Here is a 13948-nt window from a genome sequence, read left to right on the forward strand (position 1 = left end):
CTACGTTTTATGATCTTGCATCAGCAAGAGATAACCATAAGAAGAACTCAGAACTCTAAGGCCTGCGTGCAGATAAACTTTAGCATTCAGAAAATTAATGCTATTTATGCATCAGCACTTCAAACACAAGCACTTTATCCCTCGGAGCACTGAGCTCCAGCCCCTTCTGTGTTTCCTGCTGCCGTTTCCTGTCGTGAGGCTGAGCCTGAGCCTGTCCCAGCCCTGTCCCCAGCAGCTCCTGCCACCGCCTGCGGCTCGCGTGACACGCCACTCACTGCGCAGTGACACCCCCACAATGCAGGAATTGTCCTTCTGTTCCAGGTATTCCTATGGAAAAACGTGCTATCTGCACTTCTGTGAAATGACAAAGCAAGCCTGCTCATTACTGCTCACGGAGATGTATTTTTGTCACAAATGTGACCAGTTCCATGTTCCTCTGCCTTCCTAACGGTGGGTGAGGAATCGTCTACAAGATCCAGAGGAAATGGACAGAGGTTCTGAGTGTTCCCCAGAGGGATGAAACCTAATTTACAACTGTGACCCCAAGCAGCAGCTCCCTCAGCTCTGTAAAGCACGTGAGCGATGCCCTCCCAGCACGGCTTCACCCGGATCCAAGGGCACCCAGAGTCTGTGGAACAATGAACAGCACAAAATCTGGCTGTGCTAAAATACTTGAAGAAAGATTTGTTTGGGGGGAAAAGAGCCCTCTCTCCCTAAACCCTGGACACCCAAGCCAAGGAGCTCTGTGGAGCCTGGTGTGCCCAAAGCTGTGGGATGTTTGCCTACACCGCTGCTCTCACCCTCACTGTTACCAGCACAGCTAAAACTGGCGGCACAAGTGGGAAATGCAGCAGCACTTGCTAGCACAGACAAGGCTTGTGAGCTGTTAAAATGAAACTCTAAGCAAACCAAGCTTCCCCTGCGAGCTTGCTGCATCTTCCTGCCCCGCCAGAGGTGTGATTGTCTCACAGGCTCCGCGGCACGCTCGGGAACAGACACAGCCCGCTGCGGCTGGGGTCAGCAGAGCTGCGCTGCCACCCACCCCAGCACGGTGCCTGTGGCTTGCCCTGCCCCTGAGCAGCTCATCAGCACTTTCTGCACGGGCTGTGCAGGGCAGGGGAGCCGTGGGTGGGTGACTGCTCCTCCTTCCACCCAGGCACTGCTCCATCGACGCCTGGGGCTGCACAGCCGGGCTCGCTGCTCTGGGCTCCTGCAGCCCAAGGCAACGGCAACCATCAACAGAGATGTTTAGAATTGTCTACAGTGCAGAACGAGGGAGGCTGAAAGCCTCAGTGCACAAGATCCTGATTTTCAGGTGAGCTGGGACACTCATCAACCTCTGACAAGGCAGGCACAAAGCAATTGTCAGTTTGCTGCACTCAGCCCATGCATGACCTGCACATTCAGCTCAGCTTCTTAACCTTCCTCACCTAAGGATACACCTACTAAACAAAGCAATCTTCATTTAAAAGCCCTTCAGGCACCTCTGCCAGAGGTGCTGCTGCATTATGGAACACACTCAGCACAGAGTCCCCCAGATAACCCACTGCAAACCACACAGACCTCTGATTCAGCCTGAGGAATTGACTCTGGACCTCCCATCCTCCAAATCCCCCTCTGCCAGTCATTTACTCAGAGTCCAGCAGACTGAGACTGCCTGCAGAGGCCAAGGGCTGGGGAGAGGCAGGATATGGAACACCAGCAAGCAAATCCCTGCTCCAGACTGGGCACTGCTGCTGGGATAAGTCCTGTCTCTCCCCTACCAGGAAGGAAAAAAAAGAGGAAAAAACCCTGCAGTTTCCCCAGCAGCGAAGAAAAGCTTTAGATTTAGTGTGGAAAATATTGTTGTTCTTTTTACTTTCTAACATCCCTTGCAGCCAGAGCCTTCTCTGCTCTCCTATGGAAACAGGGGCAGGGCGTTTGGGACGTTTCCTCGAAATGGCACCAAGAGCTGCCTCCTGTGAGTGGGGCATCTCCTGCAGCTCCTGCAGAGCATTCTTGGGACAGGTAGCACTGCAGGCTGCCAAGATGTTCCCCAGCACCTTCCCCAGGCGCTGACATGGTGGAACAGTGGCAGCCCAGGGGGAAGGAATTAATCCATGGGCTGAAAGGAAACAGAGCGTGCCAAAAGAAATCCTCTGACTGCACAGGCTCATCTGAACCTCCACAGCCCTTCAGAGCCTTCCATACCTGCACAAACAGCCTGGCTTGCTGCTGCTGGGGGAAGGAGCTGGCACCCACAGGATGCTTTTCCCCCCATGTCACCAGCTGGTGCCCATGTATGTTCATGAATGTACATTCATTTTTGGCTCGATTCTGACTTTTTTCCAATGGCATCACCCCATAGATCATGCACATGCTGCTCACTTGGACAATGCAATCTCTTAAACTCCTTCAAGGCACTGGATATGTCACTTAAGGTACCTCTACCTCAGTTCACTGACAGGAAACTTCCAAGGACCAGGTTTTCTTAACAGCACAAAGGGAACACAAAGTTTACAATCAAAAATATGGAAGGAGAAGGGATTGATTCATCATGTATAAAAATAATTTTATATAAAAAGACACATTATGTTTGCTTTTCTGACACAGATTTCTAGCGGGAAGAAAAAATCTTTGCCTGTGGCTCACATCAATAAAAATGTTCATTTCAATGATGATTTCTATGGTAGCATTCACTAAACATGAGATTAAACAGGCACAGAGGATCATGTAGTGCTCAGCTCCTTTCTCTGCTAACAAATCCTGTCCCTGCTGATTCCCAGTGCCTGGATTCTTGTGAAGCAACAACACAAACAGTTGCTCCCAAGTCTAACTTTACTCACATGGTTTTACTTACATGAACTTGAATGGGACTACTCACTTGAGAATCATGACACAAACCTTATGATGAGATTTGGCACTACAGCTTTGCCTTATCCCCTTAGGGAAAGTTAGGAAAAACCTGCCTTACCTGATGTTTTTTCTGTGAACACCACCTTGGACTCTGCTGTGAAATTCTGTCCGGTGAGGATCATCTGCTGTCCTCCATAAACCAGGCAGCTGTCAATGTCTTGTCTTTCAACCATTGGAAGCTCATGAGCAGACCTTTGGGCTGTGGACAAATTGCAAACATGAATGAAACCAGCTCTGTTTTACCAGGACTTTCCAAATCTTCCCAGAACTATCCACAGATTGATCTTGTCATCGTTACCATCCCCTGACTGCCAAAGCAGCTTCTCCAGGGCGCTAAATTTAGGCCCGAGAGGGAAAAATAAACTTACTCAAGGCATTTTATTTGGAAACATTCAGGAGTTGGCTGCAGCGGTTCAGCTGTGCTGGCCCTGCTCCTTGTCCTTGAGAAAGGACAGCTTGGATGAATGAGCTGAAACTTGCCCATGCCTGTTTCCAAGTCAACGGCCAAATTTTCAAGTGCAGGCACACTACAGCCCTAGAGCCCAAAAATTCCACCTGCACAGAGGATTCCACTGAATAACACTGAATTCCTTCAGAGGGGGAAAAAATAAAATAAAATGAACCTCTTTTCCAAAATCCCAGTGCCTCCCACAGGGCAGGCCTGGCACAGGGGTTGCCAACAACAGCTCCATCTCCAGCTCCAAGTGTGGGCACCGAGCCCTGGGGACAGCCATGAACCCCAGTTGTGAGCAGGAGGGGTCACACCGGGACTGCTGCAGCCCAGGGCTTTCCAAGCACGTTCTGCAGGAGCCTGAACACCTGAGGAGCAGGGCCCTGTGTCACAGACTGAGCCTGACTGGGAAAGGCAAGGGAAGCAAAGGTAGGGTGGGATCCAGATGGACACGGACGGCAGCAAGGCTTTCTAAGGTCTTTCCTGTTCTTGGCCACAAATCTGGAGCGTGATTTTAGCAAGCTATTCTCTCTTTCCCTGGCCAGAAAATCAGGAGAGCACCATCTGTCCACCTGCTTTCCTGTGATGCCATTAAAACAGCCACCGCACGGTCAGAAAAGCCTTGGAAAACCCTGGTGACCATCCCTGCAGAGCCATCCCGAGTGTCTGCTATGGAGAGGTGAGCGCTGAAGGAAGTGAAGATGTGAGAGGTGTTCCCTACAACACAGACAGCTGGAAAACATCAGGAGCTTCCCTGTGAGCAGAGCAGGTGGGCAGCAGCTCGGGGCTGGTGAGCTGTGAGTTCATGACCTGCACTCCGACTCCTCCAGATCCATCCAGCCCCACTAAAAGGCCTCCAGAGGCTCCTGCTCATCTCTTTCCCAGCTGCCTTGGCTGGATTTCAGCTCCCCCTGACAGAGACCCTGAGCACCGGTGCCTTCCCTGAACGCCGGCTGCGGAGGCAGAAATGAGGGAATGTGATCCTGGACGTGCAGGGCTGGCCCTGACTCACAGCCAGGCAGGCTGTGACCTGACCTGGCACTGCTCTGCTGCTCTGCAGCCCTCGCAAACACCAAATCCTCTCGTCACCTGGAGAAAATGTTGGAGTATTTGCTGAGAAAACTCAAGCATTAAACCTTTCACAGCGACTTTTCTAGCTCTGCTGAACCCTTCAGACACCAGACAGAGATTTGACTCTTATTAAAGAATAGAGGTAATTCAATAGTTGTAACTTTCTTATACCATTTGAGAGGCATTTTTGAAATCTATTTGAAACTACTTTAGGACTCATTGTTCTTTTCAAGTATGTAACATCTGGGCCAATATACTGCCAGTTAAAAAATATATATTCAGATTACTTTCAAAGACATTGCTAATTTCTTTCACATGGCTGTAGGATTAATTTATTTCCCAAAATACTAACATTTTTGATGAGTTCATAATTAGATTTATCACAAAGACAGATCTGTAACCACAAAGGCTTAAGAGTAAATAGCAATCATTAAAAAGTATGTCTACAACAGTCAAGAGAAAACATTTAAGTATTTAAGCATTGCCCTGGATGCTCTTTATTCCTATTCAATCACCAAATTTCACTTCCAAAACATCCTAAGTCATTGAAATTCCAGATTAACCTACATCTCTTTCCAGCTTTGTTGTGTTAACAGAGAGCTTGGTACCTGCCACCCCACAGATCAGTGGTTTCCAAGGCTTTTTCAGCGTGAGGAAGGACAGATTTTAGCCTGCAAGTGACACTGACCCATCTCAGTGACATTGGGAGCTGCTGTGGCCTGGGGCACCCCAGAGCTGTGCCTGCCCTGACACAGGAGGGGTGTGCAAGGCTCCTGTGCCTCAGAGCTGCACAACAACCCCGCCTGGAGCAGTCCCACTGAGCTCCCATGCAGACACCACCGAAGGGTTTCCCCTGCCCGGTTGTACCTGAATGCCTCTCCTCCCTTTGGGTGGTCTGAAATCCTTTTCTAATAAAAAACCCCAGCCACTTTTCATTTTCCAAGGTCTCTTTTTCTCACCCAAGTGTGTAAGAAGGCTTCACCCCCTTCCCCATTTCCACCAGCACAGAGGTTCAAGGTTCAGTGCTGAGCTGCCTCAATAGGATTATTTTTTTTTCCTCTGCAAGAAATATTAATTGCTAATAAATCCCCTTCCTCTAAGGCTCATGATGGGTGCACTGCATGCAATAATTTCACACTATTCCTTCTCTTCCCCCAGGGGTTGACACTTCATAAAGTGACCTACAGCTACTGGAGTTTATGAGCTTTGAATAAACAAAACACTGTTGATTTAACCAGTTGGGGTGTTTACTTTCAATAGCAACAGTTACTGACACAAGGCAGCAAAGCAAATGCTATAGAAATACTCACACTTGGCCTGAAGCAGTGTGTCAACCTATTAACAGGGGACATTATTTTTCTATTTTATTTGACTGTTTGCAAATCAAGATGTCATGGATTCGTGGTGCCAAGAAATACAATGCATGCGGTGACACAAGGCAGAAAGGGAGGCACTGTCTGGGCCCCGCAGCCCCTCCAGGGAGCTGAGCCTGCAGGGAGCAGGGGCTGCCACAGCTCCAGCCCTCTGTGCCAGAGCTGCAGAGAAGCTGAGGGTGGGCAGCAGGCTGAACATCTCATGGGGATGCACAACTGACCATGGGGACTGTGCCAAGGCAGGCAAAGGTGGGGCTTGCTTCCCCCCCTGCCCACAGCATCCACCCCTCTCCTCCTCAGCAGAGAGGAGATCTGCCTTTCAGGGGAAAAGGGCATTTTGAGAGAAGTGATGACCTGGAGAAGTCTCCTGCAGCTCCAAATGTCCCCCACGAGGGTGCCACCCCCTGCTGCTGGGAGGTGACAAGGGACAATGGCAGCAGGAGCAGCCTGGCCTGGTGGAAGGTGCTGCCCATGGCAGGGGTGGGACTGGAGGAGCTTTAAGGCCCCCTCCAAGACAAGACATTCTATAATTCTATAATTCTGTGATGACCTCCTGCTCTCTCCCACACCTGCAGACTGACCCCAGATCTCAGGTTCTCTCTTGTCCCCACTGCTGACAGTGAGAAGCAGAGATCTGATCCTTGGGACACCTGATCAGGAGGAGCAGGACTGAGCTCAGCACAGCTCAGTGAGGACAAAGCCACTGCTACCTGTGATTAACTCACAAGCCAATAAACCAGAAATGTGCTGTTTAAGAGAGGTGGGGTCACAACTGGCACCCCAGTGCAGTGGCCTCACCAGAACAATTATTCAGATCCTCTCTGGACACCTCTGTCCTTCCCCTGCCCAGAGCTCACCCCAGCCTGCTGGAAGCCTTCGAGCTGGGACCCACCAGCCCTGACACGTCTTTGCAAACCTCCACAGGCTCTTGGTCCAGCCCCTGATTCCTGTTGGGTTTGAGAAGAGCAGCTAGAGCAGGATGTCTGCTGCTGAAGAAACCCTGACCCCTGGAAGCAATAGCAGAGGTGTAATTTGTATGGGATTCATTCTTCCACCTCGGTGCAAACCTCAATGAGCCAAAGCAAATATTTCATTCCTGCTGCCACACTGGGTTTATTTACCACGAGCTGCTGTGGTAGGATTGATAGGAGCAGAGCTGCTGTGCTCAACACTCATCCAACAATTAATGTTTGAGAGACTTTGATCCCCTCCATCACTCCCTGAAGCATCCTGGGCTCTGCAGTGGGAGCAAAGACAAAGCTGGGCAGCCATGGGAGCACCAAGGGCAGGAGACATCTCCAGCAGCCAGGGAGACACCAGCAAGGCACCCTAGAGAGGAGCACATTCTGATCAGGAGCACGGGATCATTTCCCTCCTGGTAGGAGTGTGGAGCAGTGGAAGATGTACAAACCAAGTAAATAAAGCTAATTTCCAGCCCTCGTGGGGAAACCTTGAGAATGTGGTCTCAACACTCTGAAAAGAAGAACACAGTGTGACTGACAACAGTTTCTAATTTGCTGCCAGCAAGACTTAATCAGCAGTTTGTGCAGAGCCATCCAAGCAAAAAGCACCAAAAATAGAGAGCTTTTCTGCACCTCCTCCTCTGCAGATAATTTACGATGTCCTCGCAAAGGAGAAGTGACAAGCAGCCATGGCAGCAGTGTCAGATAAGTGTGAAACTTTCTATGAACTGCAGCCAGCTCAGCAAGCCAGTGTGCGATGAATGACAGGGCAGCCATGGCCTGGGTTCCCTTCTCTGTCACTCATCCCTGTGGGTATGCACAGCATTTCCCTTCCTCGGGCAGGGATGTGCTCTGCTGGAATGCTGCTCTGTGGGCTGGGCTGTCTGCCTGTACCACAGCTGCACTAAAGGCAAGAAGTGAGCAGGAGCTGACCCACAGCAAGGCTGGCATCCCCTTCACTCTGACTCCAGCTTTAAAGACTGAAATATTTCAGCTGCACGTTCAGAGTGGCAAATGTTGTCAGAATTAGCTTTTACATCCTGTGCCTCAAGAGAGAGAAGGTGTTCTTTAGAGAAAGCACCAGTTTTACTGTCAGCTGCACTGGCAGCCAACTGTGTGACTGTCTTGAAGTTGAAATGAAAGTGGGAAAAATTCATTTAATTCAACTGGAAACCATGAGACTCCCATAATAATCAGGGTTATGGTTAAACGTGCAAATAGGTATCTCCCAAGTGCAAAGAGACCATTTGTTTCTGCTTTTCTATCTGAATAAAGCAGGGCTCCTTCTTGCCTGCTGCTGTGTTCCAACAGCACAACTCCCAGCTGAGGAAAAGCACTCGCTGCCTTGCCAAGACAACATTCTTGTACATGACTAGCTCTTTCCTCTGCAGTTATTAATGTGTCACAAATCATAGGCTCGGATTGTCTCATATTATGGGAAAATCTACTAGAAGGAGAGAAAAATAAAGGAAACTTCCAGGGAAATTGATTAAAGGGAAATAAGAAATTTGACCCAATTTAACGGAACAAAATACGGTCAATAATAGAAACTATTTACATTCCTCTAGATGGACACACGGTTCTTTAGCAATGAGTTTTGTTTGTTTTGCTTTTTTACCACCTCGGAACATCTATTATAAGAACAAGATTTTAGTCCCCTTCTCTCGTGCCAAGTGCAATTTAAGTTTGCATTTTAGGGGATTCATGAGCACAGCTCAGAGTCAGCAAACATGGACTCTGCAAAGCAAGAACTGTGACAGACTTTGGGAAGGTTTAACAGGATTCATTAGAATAAAAGCTGGGGCCCAGTGTAGGACACCCTGAGCCTCACACTCGGACATTTGCATGGAGCAGTTTTGGGTTGCTGACAGCACAGAGCACAACAAGCTGCCCTGGATTCCATCCTGCTCCTGCTCTGCTCCAGGAGTGCAAACAGAGCTGGGGCACCCAGCCTGACTCCCAGAGGTGATGACAAATCTGCCCTGGAGAGGAAGCCCAGGGTTAACAATTTCTGTAACATCAGAGCCCACCCACTCCCCAAGGAACGAGCTCCAGCGCTTGGGGAAAGGCAAAGGAACGGAGCTGATGTTACAGAAATCGTCCTCACGGCTCAGAAATAACAGGCTGCAGTGCCCAGCCTCTCCAGGGGTGATTTTGTACATGGCTGCTTTGGAAGGGCCAGGTGAACTCAGTCACCCTCACCTGCACTGTCACCAGCAGCTCTGCCACAGCCCTGCTGGCCCAACAGAGCTCACCCAGCGCTGCTGGTTCCAGCCCAGAGCAGCGAGCTGTCCCAGCAGGGACAGACGTGGGGACACGGCAGGGATGGGGCGGGAGCCAGGCCAAGCTCAGGGTCCCCACATTCCCCCTGGGGCTGGCACTTCACTGCCCAGCCTGCAGCACACCAGGAGAAGGGATCCCTCACCTCTCCAGCACACACCTGCAGCAGCGTGGTCTCCCATTCCTGCCTGCTGCCACAGCTCTCAGAGGGATTTCAAATGCCTGTGCCTCCCCAGGGGCTTCAGCATGAACCAACAGGCAACAGCAGAGAAAAGCTGCTGAGCGGTGCAGGCCTGTGTGGGTCTGAGGTCCATTTTAAAGCACAAGTGTTCATCTAACCACACATCACCCCCTGTCCTCCCACACAGCTCCTGGGGAGGAGCTCGCTCCGGGTGAGGCTCTGAACCTGTGAAATCCCCTCCGAAAATCTGTCAGTGCTGAATGTGACACAGATGAGGTGGAATCAAAGAGCCCTCTGAAAAGCAGCTGGTTCACAGTTCTTGCTTCACTGCAGCTAATGATCTGCTGACACTGCTGGGAATTCCTGGGGATCAGCTTCTGGGGAGGAGAGAGCTCGGATACTCTGTTGGTATCCTGGGAAGGGAAATGGGCCGTGATCCTGGAGCTGCTGCTCACCAGGGCTTCCCAGAGGGACAGCATTTCTGCTACCAGACAGGGGGATCCTGAGGAGAGCCCCTGGCATTAGGGTTCTCAGCTGGCCAGGGCAAAAAACACCCAAACAAACCAGAAAACAAAGGGGGAAAAAGTGAATCCCAGCAGCACAGAAGGTGGGACAAGAAGAAAACATCCCCCAGCCCCAGGGCCCCTTCTTGGCAGGGCACCTGAGCTTACCTGAGCCTACCTGGGAGCCCTGCAAGGTGTGCAGATTGGCTGGGACAGGCTGAGGTTACACCTCTAGTGAGATCCAGGTGCACTGCTAATGCTGGCTGAGCCCCCTGATGTTTTAACTATCTTCCCAGAACCAGGCTGAGATAGGAACTGCTACTGAAATGCAAAACCAGTGCTAAATATGCAACATACACACTAAATGGCAGAGGCTTAGTACTCCAGATCACTTCATTCCCTGCTTCCTTGAGTGCAGAAAAGCACAGTCCTTAACATATCTCCCCAAACTGCCTGTATATCCACTATTCCAAAAATAAAACTTTCTCATTTTATTTCCTTGGGGATCAAAGTATAAAAGTATAAAAGAATACTTTTTTTTTTTTTCTTGTAGGAGCTTTGCTGTCTTCTATGCAGCCAATATTTTAATAGTTTAATTATAAAAAAACTCCACTAACAATAAGCCACTTATACTGGTATCTCCACCCTTGGCTTTTTAATACCCCTAAGACTCATCAATGCAAAGACATCTCAGAATAAATGCCTCAGCACCTTCACCAAGGCTCTGCCACAGCACTCACTGCACAGGCAAATTAGGTGTGTGCATAGAGCTCAGAAAAATGTGATTTATTCTGCAAACCATGCCTGGATTTCTGCTTGAAACGCAGTGATGGGCACAAACACAAGGTGCCATTGTGGAAGGCCCCAGGAATGCCTGGCTTACTCATGCTTGCTTTTCCTGAGGAGAATTTGAGTAGGTGGGGGTGATCTGTGGGGTCCCTGTGGGATCCAGGCTAGCCTCCCCTGTTTTCCTGCCTGCAGGGTGTAGGAGTTACACCTGGAGCTTCCCCAGCCCAGGAGCTCCTCTCTGAGTGCTTCCTTTGGCAAATGGACCTTTGTTCCACAGGGGCAGTTTGGGGTGGAGGCCACCATTGTTCCAGCCACCTGCTCCCAGGGAGGAACGGGACAATTTCCCATGGACAGAGGTGCTGGCTGCTCCCACTGCTGTCCCTTCCCCATCACAGTGCCCAGACAGCTGCTAAAATGTTCTGATAGTTGGTACCTTCTCAGAAACACTGCCAAGAGATCATCCATAGCCATCATCCTCTCCCAGCCTTGCCTGGGTTATTCACTTGTGCTGCTTTTTCAGAAATGTCATCAATAATTCACCAGCCAGTTTGATTTCCCACCCAGAACTGGCTCCTCTCATGCCAAGCAGCTGTATTTAAGTAAAGTCTGCATCTCAATAAATACAACTCACACATGAGAGACTCAATGGCTTTTCTCACATGACTTTTGGCAAGACAGGTTCTGCTAAAGGGGTGAGTCATTCAGCAAAGGCAGAGGAAAACTGTTCATTATGTATTTGTGAAATCCCCAAACCACAAAAAGGCACCATTTAATAACAAAAAGCATCACAGGATGCACAGGAACCAGTAAAGTAGGTAGAACCCTTCCAGAAATGACTGTGACACGGGGGGCCTCATCAGAGGCCTCTCTTTCTCAGGATCCAATCAGTTATAATGAGTGGGAGGTGCAGGTTTTGAGCTCACACATTTATAGGATTTGCACTTCAGAAATCAGAACTGCCAGTTTTCTTCTGTCCCTCAGGGGAATACCAGAACCACCTGTGCTTCAGCCTCCTGAGCTGTGCACCCCTTGGCACTGACAGCTAGAAAAAAACAATGACCAGTATGCACCAGACCTCAGAATCAGAGCAGTCCCTCCGCTCCAGCTGTGCTGCTGCCACAGCTCCGACCAGAGGACCCTGGTCACACTCCTCTGGCACAGGCTACAGTGCTTGGAGCCAGCCCAGTGTGAATTCAAACCTCCAGCCACCTGCCAGTGCGTGGAGGACGAGTTCTGATTGTGCCTCCAGTTGAGCTAAAGCCAGGAAAGCAGACAGCTTGCACACTTCACCAACAGGGACAGCACAGGTGTGGCCCTACACACACCCCATGCTGCTCCTAGGAGAGCCAGCAGGAGCCAGCAGCAATGCACTGATAAATGAACTCTGCAGAGGCCCCCAGACCTGCAGCACAGAGCTTGCTGTCCTCACAAGCCCCCCAAACCTCTCCGAGGACAGGGAGTGCCTGGAGGGAAGGCAGAGCCGCAGCCCCCCAGGCACAGCTGGCACAGGGAGCTGTGAGCGGGCATTGCCAGCGCGGAGGACAGCAGAGCAGCAGTGCAGGGATACTCACAGCACTCGATGGGGTTGGAGGCCGCCTGCAGGGACACCACCCTGCCGCTGGGCTCGGGGATGTGCACGCGGAACACCAGGCGCACCCGCGTGTTCTTGCGGCCGATGTCGGTCTCGCCCTTGCGCAGCTCGATGTCCGCGTTGCGCAGCTTCAGGATCCCCGCGCAGTCGATGCTGCAACACACACAGAGCCCACTCACTGCTCTGCCCGGGGCCTGCTCCCTCCCGGGGCTCACAGCAGCTCCGAGCGTGGGGTCTGCTTGGGATCCACACATCCCCAAACGTGCAGCACACCAGGGGTGCTGCTGGGCCTCTCCCCGCTCTCTGGCCGCAGCAGAGCTGCTCTCCAAGCATTAAAACCCCAAATCTTGTTTCCCAGTGCTAAGCACAGGAGAGCAGCAGGCAGAGCCCTCCCCAGGGCAGCAGCTCTCCCAGGGCCTGCCCAGCATCCCTTCCCTGCCCACGCCTGTGCAGGGCGGCTCAGCCCCGTGGGCAATCACAGCAGCTCAGGCAGCTGGTTACAGAATCCCCACTGCCTGCACCAGCCAGGCACGTGGAATTCAGCTCCAAAGCAGGGACCGCACTGCTGTCCCCTCCTGACTGCTGCAGCCTGGCCCAGGTCACTGTGCCATCCTCCAAAGCCCGGGGACATTGAATATCTGCTCTTGCCTTGCCTGGGAACACTCTCCCATTCACTGTGTCCCTGCACAAAGGGAAAGTGCAGGGAGTGGGATGGGGCTGAGCAGCAATGAAAGGATTAGGATTGCTTAAATCAGCACTGCAACTTAATAGTTGGTGTAAGTGCAGATTGGCTTCTCCAGAGTCCATTGTAACCTTGCAAACATGCCTGCGTTAGGAAAATGTGACAATTATTTGTCAAACTCAGCAATAGTTCTCAGAGCAGGCAGTGAGCACTGCTATTAAACAGGCACTGCCAGCCCATTTTGTTATCAGTTCTAAAAACACATCATTTCTCTTCTCATGATATGAATTAAAATCACGTTTGGGGAGGTATAAGCCCCAAGCTGCTTCCTACACCCACCCTGTTCCTTGCCCTTACATATGTGCAGGGGTTTATTATTCCAGGGTTCCTTGTTAGGAATGAAGTATATTTTCTAAAAAAATATGAAGAAAGAATGAGGATTTTGCAATGAAGTAGGGGGGCTTAAAAACATAACTGCTGTGCCAATTTTGTCAGGCTCCTCTGAAGGATGAAGATACAGCTCTTCCCTCTGCAGAGCAATCACTCTCATGCCTGGCACACGTTCAAGCCTGAAGTTTTCAGACTGGTGCCCACTTCATCCCTCTGCCTCCATAAAACTGGAAGGAGTAATACAGACAAGATGTGCCTGTACTTGCTTTTCTGTTAACCTATCACAAGAGGAGCTCTCATGGCCAGAGCACTTGACTGAGTTCAGAAGAGATGCTTTGTATTCCATTAAATGTTGTAAAATGCATCCCAGCCCTGTTCCTCACAGTGTCACTGCAGCACAAGGACCTGAGATTTGAGTCTTCTTTTCCTGAGTGCACTGCAAACCCTTTCTGACTGTGAGATGATGGATTAGTGAGACACTGGATGTCCCATCCCTGAAGTGTCCAGGCCAGGTTGGACAGGGCTTGGAGCAGCTGGGACAGTGGAAGGTGTCCCTGCCATGGCAGGGGTGGCACTGGATGGGCTTTAAGGTCCCTTCCAACCCAAACCATCCTGTGATTACAGCACAGTCACTGCAGAAACTGGAACACACAGCAGAAGTGCCTGCATGGTCACCTGCTGGATGGGAACTCTCCCAACAGCTTTAACCCAGGAGTTGTAGCTGGTTTTGTAAAAGGGCCTTGCCCTCACAAACCACCCCAGCGTGCTGGAAAGGGGAGT

At 50.7% G+C, this 13948-nt stretch overlaps 1 protein-coding gene across 1 annotated transcript in view; it reads right to left on the reverse strand.

Moving 5' to 3' along the window:
- Window positions 1-13948, reverse strand: part of NFATC2 (nuclear factor of activated T cells 2) — a 120952-nt gene that overhangs the window by 86197 nt on the left and 20807 nt on the right. Inside the window, exons 5-6 of the mRNA XM_054274882.1 lie at window positions 12077-12249; window positions 2954-3094 (exon numbers count right to left, since the gene is read on the reverse strand). Coding sequence (XP_054130857.1) covers window positions 2954-3094; window positions 12077-12249 — 314 coding nt within the window. The remainder of the gene's footprint in view (window positions 1-2953; window positions 3095-12076; window positions 12250-13948) is intronic.

Source organism: Melozone crissalis, unplaced genomic scaffold (genome assembly GCF_028551555.1).
Source record: "Melozone crissalis strain CALT ecotype California unplaced genomic scaffold, PUWL_Pcris_2 ptg000017l_1, whole genome shotgun sequence".
NCBI lineage: Eukaryota > Metazoa > Chordata > Aves > Passeriformes > Passerellidae > Melozone > Melozone crissalis.